General features: G+C 41.1%; 2 protein-coding genes across 4 annotated transcripts; one reads left to right on the top strand and one right to left on the bottom strand.

Moving 5' to 3' along the window:
- The first annotated feature begins 86 nt into the window (after nucleotides 1–86).
- Nucleotides 87–3,217, top strand: rdh12 (retinol dehydrogenase 12). Its single transcript, XM_079473152.1, has 7 exons — nucleotides 87–237; nucleotides 890–1,008; nucleotides 1,200–1,355; nucleotides 1,486–1,590; nucleotides 1,726–1,935; nucleotides 2,022–2,211; nucleotides 2,290–3,217. Exons 1-7 carry the CDS (start codon nucleotides 152–154, stop codon nucleotides 2,390–2,392), a joined length of 969 nt encoding a protein of 322 aa, XP_079329278.1. The 5' UTR covers nucleotides 87–151; the 3' UTR covers nucleotides 2,393–3,217.
- zfyve26 (zinc finger, FYVE domain containing 26) lies at nucleotides 2,729–23,122 on the bottom strand. 3 transcript variants are annotated; one of them, XM_079473149.1, is made up of 41 exons: nucleotides 22,940–23,122; nucleotides 22,077–22,323; nucleotides 21,739–21,814; nucleotides 21,562–21,642; nucleotides 20,487–20,976; nucleotides 19,639–19,763; nucleotides 19,287–19,451; nucleotides 17,821–17,909; nucleotides 17,477–17,610; nucleotides 17,210–17,386; nucleotides 16,338–16,943; nucleotides 16,097–16,261; nucleotides 15,846–15,997; nucleotides 15,015–15,258; nucleotides 14,670–14,933; nucleotides 14,426–14,545; nucleotides 14,185–14,355; nucleotides 13,865–14,101; nucleotides 13,673–13,778; nucleotides 12,375–13,219; nucleotides 11,899–12,095; nucleotides 11,671–11,775; nucleotides 11,246–11,368; nucleotides 10,986–11,159; nucleotides 10,649–10,898; nucleotides 10,259–10,351; nucleotides 9,923–10,092; nucleotides 9,698–9,831; nucleotides 9,584–9,612; nucleotides 8,860–8,996; nucleotides 8,513–8,733; nucleotides 8,274–8,421; nucleotides 7,956–8,165; nucleotides 6,811–7,026; nucleotides 6,506–6,703; nucleotides 6,231–6,427; nucleotides 5,923–6,085; nucleotides 5,309–5,368; nucleotides 5,040–5,222; nucleotides 4,614–4,664; nucleotides 2,729–4,507 (listed from the first exon to the last, which is right to left on the bottom strand). In XM_079473149.1, the coding sequence occupies exons 2-41, from the start codon at nucleotides 22,265–22,267 to the stop codon at nucleotides 4,304–4,306; spliced, it is 7,701 nt and encodes a 2,566-aa protein (XP_079329275.1). In that variant the 5' UTR covers nucleotides 22,268–22,323; nucleotides 22,940–23,122; the 3' UTR covers nucleotides 2,729–4,303. The 3 variants fall into 3 exon arrangements, with proteins under 3 accessions (XP_079329275.1, XP_079329277.1, XP_079329276.1); XM_079473151.1 differs by having other exon boundaries at nucleotides 8,860–8,993; XM_079473150.1 differs by having other exon boundaries at nucleotides 13,865–14,098.
- Between the last annotated feature and the right edge of the window lie 71 nt (nucleotides 23,123–23,193).

The raw sequence follows: 23,193 nt of genomic DNA, 5'->3' as shown, positions 1-23,193 counted from the left end.
ATAATTTCTAAGGTCCCGCTGGGTTCATATTAATATTGGTTCGGATTGTCCCTGAAAAACTACAATCCCACAATTCCATTGGAGCACAGCTTTTAGTGGGAGGCTGAACACATTTCACACAGAGACGCACGGGTTTATACAAGGCAGAGCAATGGTGGTGGTTATGATGCTCTTTTATATTGCGACTGGTTTAGGGCTATCCGTGCTGGTCTTAAGGCTGCTGTCTGATCGTATCAGGTAAGTAATTAAAGGGAATTATTTTAAAGACTGTCAATGCATGCACGCATACATTCGTTTGGTGAAACACAAATTATTATACAGGAGCTGCTGTGCAGAAGGGATTGAAACATAATGTGAGAGACAGATATATCGATGAACGTAGCGTTGCACCCGCTATATCGTACATCCCAATTAGACGTGTATTAAAATCACGTTCATTTAGCAAAATTGTGGACCCTGCCGAACTCAATTCTCGAGTGTTCAATGCTCTCGGATCATACTGATGAAGGTTTGTCCCGCCTCCACTTGACATGATCTGCTCTATGGATTGACCAATGAAATGACGATGTAGGCGGGGTTTCCCCGCCTCCCCGCCTATTAGAGCCGAGTCATTGGCTCCAGTAGATTGATGTGTTTTTTTTTTTGTTGCGTGGGTCGGATCTCTTGACAGCTTTGGGTGTTGGATGAATGCATAATCATTTGTTAAAAACTCTAATTTTATGATCAAAAGCTACACCCGAGAGTCATTTAGAAAGCGTCATATACAATTCTGATTTAGTACAGAATACAGGTTTTTTAGATAGATGTACTTTGTTAATTCACTTTTCTATTCAGCTTTTCCAGCTATTCACTATTTACATACAATTTTCTAATATCAATGTTTGTTCAGGAAATATGCAGCAGGAGCAGTTTGTCGATCCACGGTAAGGTTAGACGGAAAGGTTGCATTGATCACAGGAGCAAACACGGGAATTGGGAAGGAAACAGCTGTTGATTTGGCTTTCCGTGGTATGTCCAACACTAAAACACCGTTTCTAAATACCTGTTATTTAAAGGAATGCCTACTTTCATTATATACTATTAAAGGGTTTACTTATTGGGGATTTTCAATACAAAATGACATTTCTTATGTCTAAGTACAAATACACCTCTGAATTTGTGTTGTGCAGCTGATGTTACTGTTAACATGTGTTCAACAGGTGCACGTGTGATCCTAGCATGCCGTGATGTAGAGAAAGGTGAAGAGGCGGCGATAGAGATCCGTACACGAGTGGGCGGTGCTCAGGTGGAGGTGAGAGAGCTGGACTTGGCCGACACCTGCTCCATCCGAGCCTTTGCTCAGAGATTTCTACAAGGTACTTCCTTATATGTGATTCCATTACTCACAATGAAAGACAAAAAAGATTTACTAGGACATGTTGTAAACAAGTTCCTTAAATCAAGACCAAATACTGGGTATTTAAGTGAAAATTTTTTTTTATTCAGAGGTTGATCAGCTGCATATCCTCATCAACAATGCCGGTGTCATGATGTGTCCTTATATGAAAACTGTTGATGGCTTTGAGATGCAGATTGGGGTTAACCATTTGGGTGAGTCTGAACCATTGTTCTGTTTTTCCGACCCATTGTTCATTTGTTATTGGTTAGTGAATTATAAATTAATCTCATGTCTTTTCCATTGATGGATTAATAAAACACCTTTGATGCTCCTCTCCTTTCTGTCAGGTCACTTCCTATTAACAAATCTTCTCATTGGTCTAATAAAGCGCAGTGCGCCAGCTCGAATTCTGATCGTTTCCTCGCTGGCTCACAATTTTGGCTGGATTCGATTTCATGACCTGCACAGTCAAGGCAGCTACAACAGCGGCCTTGCGTACTGCCAGAGCAAGTTGGCTAATGTGCTTTTCACACGTGAACTTGCACGCAGGCTCCGTGGTGAGGAACCTTACCTAAAAATAACATTCTGAAAAATGAGCCTTTCCTCATATGTTGCAGAATGTTTTTTTAATTCTCTTTTTTAGGGTCAAATGTGACTGTGAATTCTGTTCATCCGGGGACAGTGCAGTCAGAACTGGTGCGACATTCTACCTTCATGTCGCTGCTGTTTGCTCTCTTTCCCATGTTCTTGAAGACACCAAAAGAAGGAGCTCAGACATCCATCTATTGCGGCGTCGCAGAGGAACTCCAGTCTATCTCTGGCCAACATTTTAGGTACTACATACATCATTTGGTGCTAGTTTTTTCCTGGTAATGGAATATTTTAAACCCCTTCCTCTTTCTGTTATTCAGTGATTGTACTCCTGCATTTGTGGCCCCCCAGGGAAGAAGTGAAGAGACTGCACGTAAACTATGGGATATCAGCTGTGAATTATTAGGCATTGAGTGGGACTGAGTCTTTCTTTTGACTTGTTTTCCTTTCAATATAAGTAATTCCATCTCTTTCAGAGATATTTTCAGCATTCAGATGACTATTCCTATTGGTTTTGTTTAAAACACTTGTGTACCATTTCTTCAGTCTATGATTTCAACAAAATTTTCCATTATGCTTTGTGACAAGTATGAATTGTTCTATAGTACAGATGTTACCTTTTTAAACCGTTTTTATTTTATTTTAAGCACTTCTTTCATTCTGTATTCTTCCACAAAGCTACATAAAAGTATTTTATACGGTGAACATGCTTTTAAATACTGTGGTACATTCATGCCAGAAAAAATATTTAAATATATACGCTGGAAAAAAGCATTTTACTTTTCCTTTATTTGCATGAAATACAAATATACATCTAAGAGTTTGTTTGCACTGGTAATAACACATAGTTTATTGGTACTAGAATCAGGACATTTATTTTTCAAACAGGTATATAAAAACATTAGCGTAGTCAAATTATAGTAACAGACGATGATAATTATTTTAATTAGACTAAATGAGTTCTTTTTTTAAACTATTTTAACCCATTTTCTTTATATAAATATATTTAGTTACTTTGATTTAAGAAATATCTCTAATGGGTTTAAGAGATATGTACATATGTTCATAGGCTCTTTGGCAACAGTCTGAAAGAAACGCATTCTGTAATCAGTGAAGCGGTTTCTTCATTTCAGAAAGTCCTGCAAAGCTGTAACAATTTCATCACATGTGCATAGGCCTGGGTAAACACAGAAATTGTTCAATCACGTTTTCCTGTTCTCTTGTGAACAACGGATGAAATTCCTTGACAAATATCTAAAATAGAAAGAATCCTCCCTTTTTAACCCTCTGATTTTCTGAACACAAGCCCATGCACACACATTTATGGATGCCACAATATGATCAAATTAATCACAAGAGGATGAAAGAAAATCCAGTTAGTACACATAGAAACTCGCATACAAGCACAACTTGCATTCAGTGCACAATTTTAGAGTATGAATCACTAAAGCAAAGAATAGATAAGGTGTACGGACATTGCTACAGTATTTTCCTAAAATGACATGTCATATGTTAAATCCCTTAAGTTGTAACTGTTATTTTATAGTTGAGCAATAGTTGAGATATTGTTTATGTTTGTTCAGAATCTTTGGAAATCCAAGGCCTAGCTTATCATAAATGCCTATAAATTAGTTGTTCCCTTTTAACAGAATTATTCTCAGATACGATCTCTCATTGAGGCCCAAAACAAAAACACAGGGTCTAAGTGATTCACAGATATTTAACTTAATTTCATGGCAGACACTGAGCAATTTTGCCATCACAGGACACCATATCAGGATGGTATTTAAACACAGGTTAGTCCTTACAACAAATGAGAAAAATCCCTTTTCCTGAGGTACTGAAGTTGAGAGATATGAACTATGTTGATCAGAGAATCATTTGTGCTATCTTTAAAGGGATAGTTCACTCACATTTTTAATTCTGTCATCATTTACTCCCCTCAAGTTGATCCAATTCTGTCTAAATGTATTTGTTCTGCTTAACACAAAGGAAGATATTTGAAAGAATGTCAGTAACCATGGGGGTTGAGATCTGTTTGGTTACTGACAATCTTCCAAATATCTTCCTTTGTGTTCCGCAGAACAAAGACATTTATACAGGTTTTGAACAATCTGAGGGTGAGAAAATGGTGACAGAATTTTCATTTTCGGGTAAACTATCTCTTTAAAAATACCATCAACAGCTTCAAGAGGAAAGTGGCGTTTTGGGGTGTTCAATTGGTCCCAAACTGACAATTTTACACTAGTGGCACATTGGTGATTAATTTCCTACCAGAGCAAAGCTGGATGCTTCAGTGCCCAATAGGAGTCTGTAAAATGTTTGTAGTGGTTATCAGTTATCGCCATGTCGTTGCTGTGATGATCGTTCTTGATGCTCTGAGAGCCACTGGCGACAGATGCCCTGCATGACAGAGTCGCCTGAGCTCTCAGCAGCTCGCATCACATCCTGTACTAGTGGAGCCGCCTTCACTAGCTCAAGCTTCACAGCCAGAAGATATGCTGCCCGCAGCTTATTGCACTGCAGATATGCCTTTATCTACAAAGAGAGAAAGAGAAGGGTTAGAAAGTGTGTGAGAAAGATCAAACTAAAAATCCCATTGAAAGAAAATATATTTTTGAAAAGAAACTGATATAAAGTTCACCTTGTTTTCTGCACTCTTAGACTCCAGAATCAGGCCCTCTATATCTTTAGCCTAAGCAGAGAGAGGAACATTTCATCAGATAAAAGGTTACAAATATACAAATTGTTTTTATGCACATTTTTTAACAGTGATCTCAAAACGTTCTTAATAAGAGGCCAGGAGTACCATGAACTGATTCTTAAGAACAGAATGTATAACATTCGGAACACAAGTCTGTAGTTTAGTTGTGTTAACTATACAGTGTAACAAATTTTGAATGCAACAAAATGTACAAATTACATTTGAATAACCTTGTAGCGAGAGACTGGCAACACACAGCGGCACAGTCAGTCAAAACTCAGCTTAAGTCATGGCACAACAATGACTACGAATTATCCCTTCATACAGTTCATACAGTCTGACCGGAAGTCTGAAGTGGGGACTCACATCAGCAGGATTCTTATCAGCCACAGAGACGCAACTGAGCACAATGGCATCACAGTCATGTTTAGAGGCTGTGCCGGACTCCCCTACACACTTCAGCAGCTGCCGCACAGACGAGTACTGACGCTGACGGATCAAGCGCTGTCCAACCCGTATGTACACCGCCAGTGCCTCCAGCTGGAAGTCCTGCATTACAAAGTAAAAAATAATCAACAGTCAAATGTAAACAAGACAAGGACTAATTCTGTACTGACTAAGTCGTAACAACTTACCTGTATTACCCTATATGCAATGCCAAAACCTTCTTCAATATTCTTCCCTCCCAGCATCACCTGGCCAGACAGTGCAGACAGATGTTACAGTGAGATCTGATTGTTGTTTGTTTAGTTTGATTTTAGTTTGTTTAGTTTTGACATAATGCATAAACTTGCTGCTGAAAAAAAACTGGAATGTTGAAAGTTGCATCAGTATGATCATTTGTGGTTAATGGAGTAGTGCTGTGATCAATATTTCACTATTGAGTGTGTGTGCTCAGCGTTTCAGTATTACAGAAATGTTAATGCTGTGGCATCCATGCCTCTTTCTCCAAATAATATGCATTACAAACACATTTCTCAGTGTTGCACGGCAAAAAAAAAAGATCAAAGAGGTGACATCAAACAAATATGTGGATGCAGTCAGGCAAATACTTACAGTTAAACACTACACGTTATTACAAAACAATAAATGAGACAAACAAAAGTAAGAAAACGCAAAAGAGCAGAAATGTATTACTTATTAAAACATATTTTTTATGAACAACCATTAAAAATGCAACTTAAACAAGGTAAGTGAGATTTGGATGGGAATCAAGGAAAACAGAGACGAGCATGTTCTCCTGGTTTACCTTGCAGGCCACATCAACCTTCATGGGGCTGTTTCCAAAAAGTGTGGGCGGAGCACTGTTCCGTGAGGGGGTGGGTCCTACCACTGTTTTTGAAGGGGAGGAGCTTTCACATCTATGCAGGAAACGTGTCACCTCCAACTGCAGCTCGACTGTGTGTATATGTCTGCAACAAACCATCATAGGAACTGAAATGCTTCAAAAAGTTTTAGCAAAATAGCTTAATTAATAAAAGCCTTTTTAAAATCATTCAACTCCATTCCAATTAATTTGACAAGAGTGAAACCTACACTTTGCCGTTTCAACAGTACCTGGAGACATCAGTAGTGCTCATTTTCTTTCTGAACGAGGAGCTGTGTGATTTTTTTCGGCTCTGTTGTTCTTGCAGGTAAGTTCTCAAGTGCTCCTTGGCTCGGATCAGCCAGCGCTGCTGTTCGCCTAGCTGCAGGTACGACTGAGCACCATGAGAAAAGAATCGTATGCACGTCATAGCGGCACGAACGTGATCCTACAGAGACAGAAAATGCAGTGGTCACTACAATGTTCACAAAACGCTGCAGCGGGTACTGAGTCAATATTTGAGTACCATCATGAACTGCTGGAGCTGGTACAGAGAGTGGTAGTGTCCTCTGCGCTGGAGTAACTGACAGGCAGAGAGAAGGTAACGACCCCAGGTCTCCAACGTTGGGTCTAAAGTCTCTAACAGACCCTGCAAAGCCCCTAAACGTCCACGTTCAAGACAGTGCTGAAACACGCCCTCCAGAAAAACCTCCTCTGAACACTCCTAGAAACGGAAAGCTTTAATTTACATGTTGCTGTGTTTAACACAGTACGGAGTAAATATACTTCTAAATCAAATCTGACCGCATCATAGCAAAAAAGGGGCAGAACCTTGTTTTGTATGTGCGTGAGTGCGTCTCTCAGGCAATCATGGCGCAGGTAAAAGCTGATGAGGCTCAGGTGTGTCCCGTAGGTGTGCAGATAAGATAGACATTCCTGATAGTAGCCGGAGCGCTGAACCCTGCTCTCTGCACCATCCAGAGGAGCAGAATCAGAGAGAGCATCTTCCAGCTCACGCAGAGAGGCCAGAATGTCCTCCTCCACAGTCTATGATAAACAAAACACACTCACAGTGAGTTTAGAAATATCAAGTATGGAAGGAGAAGGATTTCAGTCAAATCAATGTGTCTTGGCAAAATCAATCACTTTCTGGGTTTTATGTGGTGTTCTTAATAAAGCACATGGCATGAGCAAAATACATTTTTCCCTTAGCTTTCTTATTTCCTCTTGTTTTAAAAGCGTTTCTGTGAAGCGGGGTTGTTCTCTTCCAAGCAAAGATATAACCTCTGTGACACAAACTCAGCATCTTGAGTCACAGTGCTATAAAACCAAAGTGGGTGAATAAACCTTCACCACACAAGGGAGCTTTAAAAAGCCAACTCATTGAAAATACCAGATGCAGAAAAGCATCTAAAAATGTAATCAAATATATCCACAGTTAACGCTGGACAAGAGTGCCAGCATTAGGAAAAAATGGGGTGCCCATTAGTTTTTTTTAAACAGAAACACTAGCTGTAAAGTCTTTATACAAGAAAACATGAAAATTAAAGGTGCTGTGTGTGGTATTTAGGAGGATATATTGACAGAACTGCCATATAATATACAGAACTACGTATGTAAATAATGATGCGTTATGTTTTTAATAACTTAGAATTAGCTATTTCTATCAACATACGCTGTGGGTCCAGTTACATGGAATTTGTCATGTTGTTTCTACAGTAGCCCTAGACGGACAAACCGCTCTACAGTGTGTTTCCTTATGTTATCTCCTTCGGCAAAGGAGCAAACATGTGACTACAACTTCCTGTGGTAGCCACCATAGTGCTTCGGAAGGGAGGGGTGAGCGGTGGAGTGAGTTGCTGGTTCGCAGTGAGTTGCCTCACCGCTAGATGCCGCTAAAATCTCCACATTGTTACTGTCCATCCACGGTAACCTCCTAAAGCGTAGTGCGTTCCCTGAGAAAATGTGTAGATTACCGTGCTCAGAGTGGGCTTGACTGCAGACTCCAGGTGCTGAACGATCTCCTGTAGAAGCCTCGCCCTGTGGTTTAGCTGGTTCCGATCTACTGGTGCCTTAAGACACCGAGCAAACTTCTCCCTGGCGCTTTTCAGATCTCCAGCCTTCAGAGACGCCATGCCCCATGCCTGCCAGACTCCACTTGGGTCCAGTCCACTCTTAGTAGACACCTGAGAACATAACAACATACCTCAAAATCAATAAGTAAGAAAAGTGGTTTGGGCAGATTAGTTGAGATTTATCCCAATAAAAGCATTTAAAAAGGAATCTACTCTCACCTCCACGGCCAACTGATAGTATTCAGCTTCAAGCAGCTGGTTGCGCAGACGTGTTACTGCAGCCGTTTCCTGAATATCGTCCAGAGATGGAATGTACTTGTAGTTTGCACTGACTAAGATCTTTAACACATCAACCTTACTGATGTAGCTGTGAATTAAAAAAGAAAAATCTACTTACCACTGTTTCTTTGTTTAGAACAGATATTTCATACATGACTGTTAATAAAGGTTCATCTCACCTGTCACAAAGTGCTGGCTCTTGGGTGCATCCAGCGTTAACAAACATGAGTTTGGCACTAAACAGTAGTTGACGCATCACATCTGTCAGTAGACGGGCATCCACCTCAGGATTGGTTAGTTGGCGGGAGAGTGAGCGGCAGTGGCCAATCAGCTGCTGCCCGCATGCCGCGTGATCGCTGTGTAGTGTCAATATAGCGACACAGAGGGATGCACTGGGTGCCTTTAACATTAAAAGTGAATGAGAAGAAATCTGATTTCAGCCAAAAAACAATCACCCTCTCTCATAAATGCGAGTAATTTAAGTAAGATTTAATATTAATGTTAGTGTGACAGATGAGAACCAAACCTGTTCATAATAGAACTCGCTTTTTAGCTGCAGGTTTTCCGATGGGTTTGGACTCAGACGGTACTGCTTGCGAGTAACCTCGGGAAGACTTAAAACACCACTCAAGACTCCGTCAACAGATGCTGGGCTAGAAACTACTAAGAAAAGTAGTTTATAATCTTGTAATCATCATCCAGTTAAATGCACAAGCAATTTTTATTGCCACACAAACAGAAGACATTCATTTATAAACCTCATTTGAATAGAAAAGAACATGGAACATAATCTACAGTCAAGTATACAGTCACCTAAACTGCAGCCATATGTGTCTGTTAAACATGGTAATTAAAAACCAAACTGTTGTATTATTATTTGTAAATTTGTATGTTCTAGCATTGTTTTTTACTACTTTAGCAATCGCCTTTAAGTATAAGTGGATTTCTACATATTTTTGGACAAGCTGTATACTGTATACTGGAAAATCCAAAAACACATACCCACATAACTGTATGTAGCGTGTGTCAGTGTGTGTGTGTATTGTGCTCTGTGCAAGTGGAGTTGTGTTTTATGCATGTGGGTGTGTGTGAACCTGTGTGCGTTTCTGTATTCTGTCCGTCTTCACTTCTTTTGTTTTAACTTGTATAACTTTAATGTTTTGCTTATAGTAAATTAGTTTCATGTACAGCTGCTTTGTAGCAATGACATTTTTAAAACGCACTATATAAATAAATATGACTTGACATACCTTCACCCTGCTCAAGCTCCTCGTCTGAGCTGCAACAAAACCCAAAACAAGTACATTTTAGAAAGCAAAGTGATAAAACGTTATATGCATAAATACGTTGTGCTTAAATCTTACTCGGAGTGGAAGAAGTTATAGCACTGGTCACAAACTCTGACGGGCTCCTCTGAACCTTCTATTACCATCTTCTTGCTCGAACAGGAATGACACACCAGCCTTCCACATCGCCTGCAGTGGTGCCGTCTGTTAAACTGACATCAGAAAATATAAAAGTTAAGGCTCTTAAATTCTTAAATGAAGAGCTATATTTATGATAGCAGTTTATTCATAATCCTTTCTCACCATGGTGAACTTCTCTCTCTGGCAGACCATACAGATGTGCTGTTTGTGGTCCGGGATCCAGTCCTTGCGGTCAGGCGTTTTCTCTGGAGGGGTGAAGGGGGTCGTCAGCTGGCGGATCTTCTTCGCACTGGGCCGTCTCTCACTGGAGGGTGTGTGCATGGGAGTGCTTCCTGAAAAACCCACTTCAAACGTGACTTCTATACTAATGAGGCCATTTAGCCAACAGTTTAAAACGCTACTTCATTGTAAACAGTTCTGAGCTTTAATAAAAAACATGATTCTGTGATTAAATGTGTTTCATGCTAAGTGAGCTGTGGTTGAGGGTGTTGTGCATACCTGATGATGGAGGAGGGGTGTCGCTTGGGGAGGGGGGACAGGTCTCTTGTGCTGGACACTGCAGAAATGCATCCTGAAGACTAATGACCGAGTCTGAGACAGAAGGAAGAGAGGGAGATATATAACTGAAAAGAGTATAATATAATCATCTTAAATCATCATAGAGAACATATTAGCAGAGTTAACAGAAGTGTAAATATAATATATCTGACTAACATTAGCATTTCTGTCATTCGACACAGAAGAACCAATAGAATTCAATGATATCACACCTGATTCATCTTTTATTGGCCTATTAAACTTCTCATAGAGATAGTAATGCAAATTTGGAATACAATTGAGTGATCTAGATCTTGGCGATAATGGTGCGTCCGGCGGGACTCAACTCACCAGACCGTGACCACTCTCTAGGTGCATAAGGAAAATCAAGAGCCTTCCGTGCATAATCTGCCAGTATTGTGTCTATGTGTTGGTTGGTGATGCCAGCATCCTGAGCAGGCAGAAGGTTTCGCAGAGTGCTAACAGCAACAGAGGCCCAGTCCACCTTCAGATTCATCAGCAACTGCTCCAGCATGAGAAGCGGATCAGACAGCAGGGAAAAATAATCCTGACGGGACGCTTCCGGTAGAGTCAGTAACACCTGTGACAGGTACACACAAGGGCAATTATTTTATAAGCGCTCTGATAGATGAGCCAGAGTCTTATTTGTAACAAGGGATGCAGTTACTTTGGAGCCGAGGTGCAGGGCGTTAATGTGGCGTCTCCGCGCTGGGGTCATCTGACTCTGGAAGTGTAGGGTGAGGTAATCAGACAGGAAATGGCAGGCAGCCAATCCAGGCCTTCGATCCAGAGCCTTCTCGCTGACTACTAGAGCCACTGAACCAGATAGAGCCTCCAGGAGCTGAAAAAGTTTATGTTCAACCCACAAATATTTTTACAATACTTGATTTGGTTTGTTGGTGTCATCATACAAACTCCTCTACACACCTGGAAAGCATCTTCCGTGTGGCCCTGTTCTAGGAGATGTAGTAGATGTTCGGTCTGGAGCTGCAGGCGAGACTGTTCCGAGACTGTGTACAGCGGCACCCACTGAGCACACAACTCAAATTCCTGAACAAACAAACACAATTGAATTTCTCATAATATTGTCTCATAATGTCCTTACATTTATTAAAAAATGTATTGATGCAACAACCATTGTGGAAAAAGTGCATGTTGTGTAACTAACGTTTAATTACCGTTTTAGGTATAAATAAATGTGGTAGATTAACTTGAGGTAAGGCATGGACAGTGTTATCAATATCATATTATGTAACAGTTAAAATGAGTAAATAAATGATATATTAATGGAACAAGTTGAAACAGCTACATAAACATTAGTTGGTTTGTTGGTTTGTTTTTTATGAACTCACCATGGCATCTAACAACAGAATGAATACAGATTCAGGATTCTTTACAGACTCCCCCCTCAGCTCCTGCCACGTCTCCCACGGCAACGGTGGCTGCAATCTCAGCATCTGCCATGACAACACAGAACAATTACAAAGTGATCATCCAACGTCAAAAATTTGCCAATATGTTTATTTGAATTAGTCATTCAGCTATTGAATGTGATCTAGAAGAAAAGAGGCAAAACTGACCCATTGGTACATGTCCAGTTCCTGTTTCCTCTGCTGAAGCTGCTCTCTGAGTGGATCCTGAGTGCTCTGGTCACTAAGACAAAACTGGAGCAATTCTAAACACAGATCTAAATTCCAGCGATCCAATCCCTGCAGAACCACACGGCCACGCAGCTCTGAGTCCCTTACACGAAACAACTGCATGACACCATTGCTGCCTATACAGAAAGAGACACATAGAGATATAAAGATGAATTGAATGTTATCAGACTGTGCATCTTAGAGCAGCAAATCAGGTGCAGTATGTGTCATTTGCTCAGGCTGATCTTAGATCCATTCGTGTTGTATAAGGAATTCAGAATAATACCATTTATTTACTTTTTCCAAGTTAATTTTACTGAAATTGTTTGCTTAATTTCAATTTGTTGCAAGAATCATTTGTTCAATGTAGTAAAGCATGTGTCCAGCTTAGATGATCCAGGCACAGTATGTCTTACCTTGCAGTACAGTACATGCCAACAGTTTGTCCCGTAGTGCCCCCTCCTGGCTGCCGGGCTGACCGTACAACTCCAGCAGTTCTAATGCTCTGTTCAAATCACTGCTGTTAAGGGCTTGCTGGAATGCCTCTGCTGCAATAGCTTGCCCCACACTACCCTGTAGTCCAGAAAACAGCATCCCCACCACAGTCTTCCCACACAAAGCCGCCCCAAGCCCCTCCTCTGTTTCGAAAGAGACCCCTAGAACTGGCTCAGCCATGACCCGCAGGTACATTCTGAGAACAGGAAAGTTTTTAAGCAAGGCTTCCCCTTCCCTGGAGATCTGGTCTCCATCCAGAACCGCTTCTTTACGCCCTGACCCTCTGAAATACGAAGGTAATCCAGACCAACCGGAGGAGGTTATCCGGGTCACGCCACCGCGACTGGCACTAAGGCAGGCCAGGGCGGCGACGAGGGGCGACCGTGACTTCAGGAAAGAGAGCGCGGATGAAGTGAGGAGAAAAGAAGAAGGAGGGCATGAAGACGGTGATGGTGGGGAGGTGGAGAGGTTGGGGGATGTGGCAGACATGTCCTCCACTGAGAGCTCAGACTCAGAGCTAGGGTCCGAGGTGGTGACAGGGTCAGAGAGGTCAAGGGATGGAGCGCACTCCTGAGCACACTGCTGGAGAAGTGAAGCGATACTGGACGGGGTGAAGGCCCCTCCATTTAGCCCTGTGATTTGTGGTGGACCCTGAGACAAAGTTGGGGTCCGTGAATCCCAAAAAGGAAGAGCTTCACAGCAGCGCTGAACGACAACCTGCTGCACGCTTAAACGCATTTTCTCCTGCTGCAGAAGAGACAGAACTCTGTACAGAGAGAAAGAGAAAGTAAGTACTCAAATGCAAACTCAAAAGTGTAAATACCAGTTTTTAACAGAAATGCACCTCTGATGGAATCACCGGAGACAAATGGTAAAGGAATAGTTCACCCAAAAATGAGAAAATTTTCTCATAATTTACTCACCCTCTTGTCATTTCAAACCTGTATGACTTTCTTTTTCTGCAGAACACAAAAGAAGATATTTTGAAGAATGTCAGTAACCGAACAATGGTGGTAACCATTCAGGTTTTGTGTACAATAGAAGTGAATAGGCACCGCGGTTGTATTCTTCAAAATATCTTCTATTGTGTTCTGCAGATGAACAAAAGTCATACAGGTTTGAAATTTCAAGAAGACGAGTAAATGACGAACGACAGAATATTCCTTTTGGGGTGTATTATATCAGTCATAAACTAGAACCGGAAGAGATCTTTCCATACCTGTCAGGAGACACCTGTCTATCGAACAGCAGGAGTGAGAGGAGCTGGGTGGGCGACTGAAGCAACAGTAAAAGAGGATTGCCCAGCTTCACGCCTGTGCACTGATCTGAGATCAGATCACAAACAAGTTTCAGACCAAGACATTCAAGTCTCAAAGTACCAAAAACATGCTTGTTCAATATATTCACTTACCATCTGACCCCAGACTGCGCACTAGTACCGAAGCCAGCACATTGACATAATCAAGAAAGTTGCGTATGTAATCTGGTCTGTGGGGGGCGCTGTCGAGCTCAAATGGGCAAAGCTGGTCCAAATACTGTAAGAGCTGTTTCATAGCAGTTCGCACCGGGTGGGAATCCAGTTCAGACTGTCTGAGACCAGCCTGTTCTACCAGCGCCGTCAGGAGAGAACTACCCATCAGTGCATCTACTGGAGAGCAACAGGAGAAGTTGAAACATTCTACGGTCTCATTTTCACCATAACTCAATGTGATAAAACCAATATGTGGATACCTGTTGTGTTGGTGGCAAAGGTCAGCGTTTGAAGCGTGACCTCCAGACGCTGATACAGGTTCAAGCGAGATGCGATACTCTCTTCTGTTATAGTCGAATGACACCCCAGCAGCACTTCCTGGGCACTACAGCCAAAGGGGCTGCAGACAACAACCTCCTCTCCATTATAATCTGGTGAAGAGAGACTACATCAAACCTCATAATATGAGTTTGTGTACATTTGTGTGTGGATGCTACAGACCTGTTTTACTCGTGGCTTTACTTGCAGAGGTTCTGTTGAGGATTTTGCTGATTTGTTGCAGGACTGATGAAAAGCCTCTAATGCCGTTTATGTGAGGAACTTTTGGATCAACTCGTAAGCCTGTCACAGACATGATAAAAAAGCATTATAAAAAAACTTTCATTACAATCTTAATAATAACTAATAATCAACTGATACAAAATGGTAACCTAGCAACCACAATCTCGCTCACTTCCTCACTAACCTTTGGCTTCCAGAAAGCTGCAGAGTCTTCTCTCAGCAGTCTCGAGTAGTTGTCGTGAAGTCTTCCAAAGCTGGCACTGACAACAGGAGAGGTCAAAGGCTGCCATAGCGGCAGGACACAACTGTTCCAAGAGCGGCCGCAGGAGGTCAGTGGAATCCATGGAGCACTGGGAGAGCCAGTAGTCCTCCTCCAGACTTGGTAACGGCCGGGTTGGGGTACTCAGTAGACGGTCAGCCACATCAGAAATGGAATAGAAGGCCATGCCTGGGGAGGGAGACAGAGATATGAGTCTACTCATATGAATTACTGTGATGTCAGTGCTCACAGTATGTTTTCATGTGTGACCTGCGGCAGCTGCACTTCCAATGCTCTTGAGCGTTAATCTGCTGCTGCTGCCTATCCTGGTCCTGCCTGCGGGGGCAACACCCACCGCAGCCAATCCTTCTGATGATGATGATGATGAAGAAAGAGATTGACTCTCTATCTTCTGCTCCACCTGAGCCAGCTCTCCCAAAACCTCACGGTAGCGGTCCATAAACACCAGTTCACCTGCACACTCAGAGTTCTCCAAACCATACATCGCAATCACCTAAAAACAAACAAACCAAAGATTACTCTCAAAGGAACTAGTGTATGAAATTTAAGGGCATCTAGCGAATTTCAACCAGCAGCTTACTCCACCCCTCCCCCTGTCCTTCGAAGCACTACGGTGGCTGACTCAGAACTAAGATGTCATCAGGTTATCACTTCTTTGCCAAGAGAGATAACATATTTAGGAAATGCTCTCTGTAGAGCAATTTGTCCGTTTAGGGCTACTGTTGAAACAACATGGCGAGTTCCATGCAAGAGGAGCTGCGGTGTATGCAGATAGAAATAGCTCATCAATAAAAACATAACGCTGCATATGTAAGGTATTTATACACCTATGAAGACAGATTGCATTTTTGATTGCATTTCTGTCAATAGAAAATTACAAGCAGAACCTTAAAGGAATTGTTCACTTTTAACATACATTTTCATGATAATTTACTCACCCCTGTTGTCATCCAAGATATTTATGTATTTCTTTCTTTAGTCGAAAGTGGAATTGTACACGGGGCACTTCTCTCCTCCCAGATAGTGACATCACTAAAATCTCTATAGTGTGTTACATTAGAATATGACATCATATCTCACCTGCTGGGCCTCTATGTAGTTGCCTCTGCGTATACAGGCGATGAGCAGAGACTCAGGAGGTGAGAGCATCGCAGGAACCAGCCAGCTGTGAGGTCCACCACACGGACACACTTCATTACCAGGACACACTGTTCCAACAACCACCCCACCATCTGCAAGACAGTATGATGTCACAAAACCAATCATGTACAATAGGTGCTGGAATAACTATGATATTGGTTTGGTTCTTGTGCAAGTGTGCATGCTCTAACCTGAGGCACTGGTGCTGACCTCTCCATTCTGTAGTTCTGGAGAGACTTGACGTTCAGCACGATGCCGATAGTTTTTTCTCCTCCTTCGAACGCCTGAACTGCTGCTGTCCTGGCGTTTCAGAGGAAGTGCCGGACTGGGAAGTGGGGACGGGAGGTAGAGACCATCTACAAACACATATTTGCATATGCATTAAACAATGTGTATACCTTCAAAATAGTTCAGCCCACACCCATTGCTCACCATTTTCACTGCCATGGTTACTAGTAACAATCTGCAGTCTCCACTGGGCCTCTGCTGTGTGTTTGGACAGTCTCTGTAACCTGGTGCTGAAGGTCTCCGCCGTAACAGAACATCCCAGACTTTCTGCCAACTCCACGTCAGCAGCAAGCGCCCTGCCGTCCTCCTGGCCGACCCCACACACACCCTCCAGGCCCTCCCTCACCAATCGTAAAATCCCTTCCATCCCACACAAATCCACAAGAAACCCCTGACACCCCGACTCAGGGTTCACCTGATCAGCCTCTCCACTCTGAGCATCTGATTTTGGCTTGTTGTAATTTTTCACTCCCTCCAGCTGTCCATCGTCTTTTTCTGCTTTAAAGACACTCTCGTCGTTGTTTAAGATTTTGGTATTCTTTGATTTCTTTTTCTCTGCGGTGTTGTGGATTGCGTAAGCTTGGGTCTCTGTGTTGGTGCTGTTCAAATCTGTTTGAAAGTTGAAGTCAGTGTCAGAAAGAAAGAGGAGGGAGAAGATGTTCTCCAGGAGTTCCAGTCGGAACAATGCTGGAACAGCTTCAAGATACAACTGACATTCAGATAGGAAGTGCTGGAACAGATCAGAGCTTCCTGCGAGAGAAAAACAATAAGTAAACTAATAACTGTTTATGAAATACAACTGAGGAACATTTAAATTAGCATAGTTCTCCAAAATAAATCTGTTTTACCTTAGTAAATGTAAAGAAAACAAATCATGATGTGTCTTATTAGTTAATTACAAATAAATATAAACAAGAAAGACGTCAGAGAGAAACCATACATTGAGTACACTATGAACATTAGGTATAGATACAATGTTTATCTAATAAAGTAATTCAATCAAACAGCACTGTCACCTTCAGATGGCTCCTCCCCCTGATCCGCCTCCATCTGCTGCAAAAGCTCACAATCCTGGAAGTGAGTATGTATGTGCGCATTAACGCAGATGGCATACAGAGCATACTTCATCGCACAGAAGCCTTTAAACAAAGTGACATTTCGCTGGACACAGCTACTGGGTGATGAAGGATCTTCTAAAAACAAGAAACAAAAAAGTTAAGGCCCAATTTAATAAAGGTGTCATCAGATCTGAAAGTCCCCATGCCAGCATGTGCATCTTATACCTGTCTTCTGTAGCAGTTCCAGCACCTTGTGCTCATCATACTTAGCGAGGGGTGTCAGAAAGTGCAGCACATAAAGGGCAGAGTGATGGTCCAGCATGTGCAACTGACTCAACAGAGCATCATGGGATATTCCGCTATACACATATACATATAAATAAACAAAAGGATGACCTATTTAATCATTTGATTAATATGCAGCAACGTAACACCACACATTAATAAATAATGTACACATAAATACACAATGTCCCAATATAGCTGTTTCAATGACGTAGGTTCCCCTTACATTGTTTGTGCAAGATGTGCTTTTGCATGAGTATGTGCATTAAAGATGTTTTACTCACGGATTGTTCTGGTCACACCACTCTAAAACACCAAGATGAGAGGACAGCATGCAAGCTAACTCACTCAATACTGAATCATTGCTCTGGGGCTACACAGAGAGAAGAAGAAGACCTTATTAATTAATTTACACTGTATTCATGTTCATACACAATATTTATTCACATACACAGCTGGATGAGGTCATTTCCGGTTTTCACAACATGAGACAAAATAGTCTGAATGCTGCGTCTCATCTTCATGACCAAGGTTCACCTCAGCTGTAGTGTTCTGGCAAAGATGACATGTTTGTGAAATACACAAGTGTACATCTTCACCACACCTTAGCCGAAGGGGATTTTTAAATTGTGGTTTTCAAGCTTACACTGTTACCACTGCCTGCTATGAATCAGCAAAACGAACAGCAGTCCCTAACAGACAGCACAAAAGAGAGACTGAGAATCTGTAACTTTAGAGGTTTATGTGAAGCCTTTCAGCTTTTGCTGTTGTTACTAAAAACCTATTTTTAAATGACGCCTTGCTTCTTTTTCTAAAATGGTATTCCAAGCTCAGGCACGTCCAAGGACTGCCCATGTTTTTGAAGCACTCTAGCAAGTAAATACTAGATAACCTCAAGCAAACTGTATATTCCAGTTTAAGAAGTGGGTCATTCTTGGATGGGTCAGGCTCAAGTCTGCAAGGTACACTGTAAAATATATTCTGGATATAAAAAATACAACCCATTAAAATCTATAGTTACCAGGTTTAATAAACAAGAATGGGTGCATTTTACCCACATTACCTATTTGTTTAGTGTAACAATGGCAATAATATACCCCAATATAATTGATGAAAACAACCCATGAGACTCAGTTCGATTTTACTTAAAGATATCAGCAATAGAACAATTTATGAAAATGAGTACATTCTACCTATTTGTTAAGATTAATAGTTGACAATAGTAGCACAAGTGGGTGACGTCCTAAAAGTAGACAAAGGGTCTGAGGAGAGAAATAGCTGGAATTGTAATATTATTTAATTCTGTTGAGGTAGGTTCTGTTTTACCTGGTGTCCAGTCGCGAAGGGACCTCGCAAAACATTATAAAAGGTATATTTTATATAAATAAGTGTTATTTAAGTGTTATTTAGTCTTCCACCGTTTCAATGAAGCCACTTCTTAAAAAGAATTTTGCTCAGATTTTGCCCAGATTTTCGGTCTGGACTTGTTGCAGAGAGTCTGTGCCAGACTGCAGATTTGATCAGTCAGTGTGTTTCTATCTACTACTAATTAGTCGTATAATGTATTAGGGAGACTTTGCCCAATTTCTTTTATTGTGTTATAGCTCATAAATTTAGATGCTCTTTACTCAAAATTATAGGATAGAATGTACAAAGTGAGTGGAAATTATTACCTCAATTTTATTGAGAAGATACTATAGGTTATTTATTACAGTGTAGACCAAACTTCAGGCCACGTACGACAACTTACCTGTTGATGATATAGGACTCTAAGAAGGGTTTTGGCAGAATGAAGGCTCTGACAATGCATCCAGCCTAACAACAACAAGAGCCGGGACAAAGGCTGAAACTCTGCCTGCAATAATGCTTCCAGTTTGGTGAACTCCTCCCTCTTTATGAGATCTAGACCAGTAAGCTGCAATCACACATTCACACAAGCACATGTATTAGTACAATAATATGACTCAAACACTGTTTTATTTATAAACGAAATAAAGACAGTACTGATGGTGCACAAGTGTAACTGACAGTTTACATAATAATAGAAAGTGTTTAACTTGGGTTCTTATGCAGTATGCAAGCCTCTGTTTGCATAAACCTACCAAAACCTGCTCCAGAAAGTGCTTTCCACTGCTCAAACACTCAAAGTAAATGGCTTTCCAGACCAGACGTTTGTCGTCATGACAGCACAAGCCCAGGATAACTCTCTCCTGATCAGGCAAGTCAGCTATAAGAGAACAGAGTTTTAAACGTATAAACAGCAATATCACAAGCAAATGGTGTGACAACTGAGAATGATTTGAAAGGGAACTGTGACCACATGAGCAGAAGTGTCAACAAACGTGGGTTTTACTTCCTCAAAAAAGATAAACTAAAACACAAATTAAAAGCATTGCCTTTGTATCTCTATGGTGGCTTAGATTACAAAATGGAGTTGACTAACTTGACTTAAAGGGATAGTTCACCCAAGAATGAAAATTCTGTCATTAATTACTCACCCTCGTGTTGTTCCAAATCTGTATAAATGTATTTGTTCTGCTAAACACAAAGGAAGACATTTGGAAGAACGCTTGTATGCAGACAGATCTCATCCTCGATTGACACCCATGGAATTTATTTTCCCTACTATGGCAGTAAATGGGGGATGAGATCTGTTTGGTTACTGACATTCTTCCAAATATCTTCCTTTGTGTTTAGCAGAACAAAGAAATGTATACAGGTTTGGAACGATCTGAGGGTGAGTAAATGATGACAGAATTTGGATGAACTATCCCTTTAAAAGGTCCTGTCAGTCCCATATAAAACATTGTGTAGGTATGATGGCTTCAACAGCTTATATGTGTGGAAAATGTTTAGGTGAAATTACAAGGTGTATTATCGGGGGAGAAAATAGTAGTACTAGCACTGGTTCAGTTTAGCTATATGTATTAGCACAGTAAACTCCTCTTACGCTGTGTTTGTGAAGACTCTCTCAACAGTTTCTCTTTGAGCAGTCTCAGCGACGTGGCACTGTATGCTTTCAACAGAGAATGATCCTGCGGCCTTAGCAGACATCCCAGAATCCTCTCCTCTGTCATGGGCCCATCTCTTGCTGACCACAAACCCTCCCAGAGGGTCTCCAGCTGAGCCCCCGACCTCTCCGACCCCCACGGTGCCAAAGCCAACGCTGAACTCAAGTCCTGCACCCATCTCCCATTCCTTTTCTCAGCTGGTATGTTTACCTGCTCGGTCAGGTGCTGCATAAAGATGTCTTGTAAGGTGTGTTCTCTGGAGCGATCTGCATGCTGAAGGAAACTGATGAGAGAACAGACAAGGCGTGGCTGATTTCCGACTAACAGGGAATGGAGGCAGGACAGAACGGCAGCACTCAGTGGAGGGGCGTGATCAGATGAAATCTTTCCTTTTACTTGTTCAGAGTGTAAGAAGGCCTTGTGGAGCTCCTATGGAAGATATAGGAAGGAGGACATAGAAGATAAACAAATGAGAATTTGTTTTATTATATTTGGCCTGCATGTGTTTTGTTCTAGTTGAATCCTATGAGTTTTTAACAGGACAAGGGTATTCAGTATTTGCTGAAGTTAAATGTCTTGCTCAACAACACAACAGCAGATAGAGCGGATCCTGTTTTCTAAACTTGAATTATACAAACACATAGAAGGCAACGTGAAACCCATATCAGATTCAAGTCACTAATATTTTCTCCCCTTCACAACTCCTTCCTGGTGTAACATTCTTCCAAACTCAGTCCGGACAACCGCATCTCTCACAACGTTCAATAAACTACTTTAAACCCATCTGTTCTGTGCATACTTGAAGAGGGGGAAAACTACCCCTCTTTCTTTCACTCAACAGGTAATGTTCTGGCTTTTGTTGAAACTAGTAATTTGGTATTAGCACCTATTGTATTATTGCACCTATATGACATATCGCTTAATGCTCCCTGAACTCTTCGTAAGTCAATTTGGATAAAAGCGTCTGCAAAATGACAATGTAAATGTAACATTGAATGGTTATCCAGTTCCTACCTCAAGAACAGACTGTGGAACATCTCTGAGCTCCTCTAAGAGCAACAGGAACTCAAGTTCTTTCTTCACAGACCTGCTCACCTGAAGAGAAAGGAACCACATTGAAAAAAGATTTAACGAGAAAACTCATAAAAGCTCTCAGTACTTTCAACATGGAGCGAAACTTATTTCAGGCACCTTTATTTTTGTAAGTTTCTTCAGGATTTGAAGCCAGTACCAGGCCAGTCTGTGTGGGCTGCCCACTGATTCCCACCTGTGTAAAGAAACAAATATGTGTCTCCTAAAATAACTTTTGGCACTCTTTTCATTTTATTATTAAAAACTGACCAACAAGATGTTGAGCATTTATTTCATTACAACAATAATTTATCAATATCATTTAGTAAATATCACAATTATTAAACTCTTAACTACATTAATTTCCCATGCTTGATATAAATAAATTAAGATCCAATTAACTATGGTTATAATGCTAACTTAAAGATAACTTAATGTTCACACAACTGCTGACTCACTTTAGGGGGTACGGATGTGTAACGAGGGCTTTAACGATGTCGCGCGGGTCATGCGGATTATCTCCGCGCGCATCGCCCAGTTGACATACGCAGGCTGCCGCGAGCTCCCACTCCCCGCGCTGCAAACACCGCGTGAAGAAACCGAAGAGCTCTTGTCTGGAGGTCTCCTTCTCACGGCCAAATGGATGCATGACAGTCCACTTACATTCAACTAGTAAATTGAATGTACATCCTAGATGTTCCACATCTAACACAAGAGATTACAAATTAGATTGACAAGAACAATTTAAGGCTAAAACTAAATGCATTGAAATGATTGAGACGATACAGTTTAGATGTACTTGTTTCATGGGAACTTGTTTGTATGCGATATAATATCATATTGGATATACAATCATGACTTAAAAAGGGACTCAATAAGTGTAATTTCGCAATTCCCATCTCATGACAAGGTTTGTGACTGTCTCATATTTATCTATAACGTTACATATAACCAATAAACCCAGATTAAATTGGCTTTATAGTCCTAAAGACAAGGCACGGGTTGTTTAATGAAATGAAGTAACGAACAGCAGAAAAGATTGGACTTTGACAAGACATACAAATATAATTGAAGCAGACTAAAGTTGAATTTTCAAACGTGAAAGAAAAAACACTCTTTCCCGGATATGCAATGTGTTTATCAATTACTTGCTTGTACACTTGTATGTTTGTAAAAATACTTTAAAGTGAAAGAATGACAACAACTGACTGCGACTTGAAAATAACAGATTTGAGAGGAGGAGCGAATATCCGTTAAACTCTGCAAAATGCTTTTACACCGACTCTTCAAGGACATCTTAATTAAATCGATTTTTACTTACGATTTATGTTTGTCCATAATCTCAGTCTAAAGACTTCATATGATCTTCACATCAGCTGTTTGTAGCCATGAGAGAGCCGAGTCATGTGACCTTACCAGCTGACTCGAGAGCTGTCAGTTCAAGGGTCAAAACAACAGATAGAAAAGACGTGACTTTTGTTCCAGAATATGTATTCAAATAATAATTGGCATATTTAAAAAAGCATTTTGTGACCATTTAATGCCCATAATGGTTCCTGGTGTCATGATTATTCA

The sequence above is a fragment of the Barbatula barbatula genome (genome assembly GCF_947034865.1).
Source record: "Barbatula barbatula genome assembly, chromosome: 14".
NCBI lineage: Eukaryota > Metazoa > Chordata > Actinopteri > Cypriniformes > Nemacheilidae > Barbatula > Barbatula barbatula.
The sequence above is the reverse complement of the archived record's forward strand: the minus strand, read 5'-3'. Positions and strand labels throughout refer to the sequence as shown.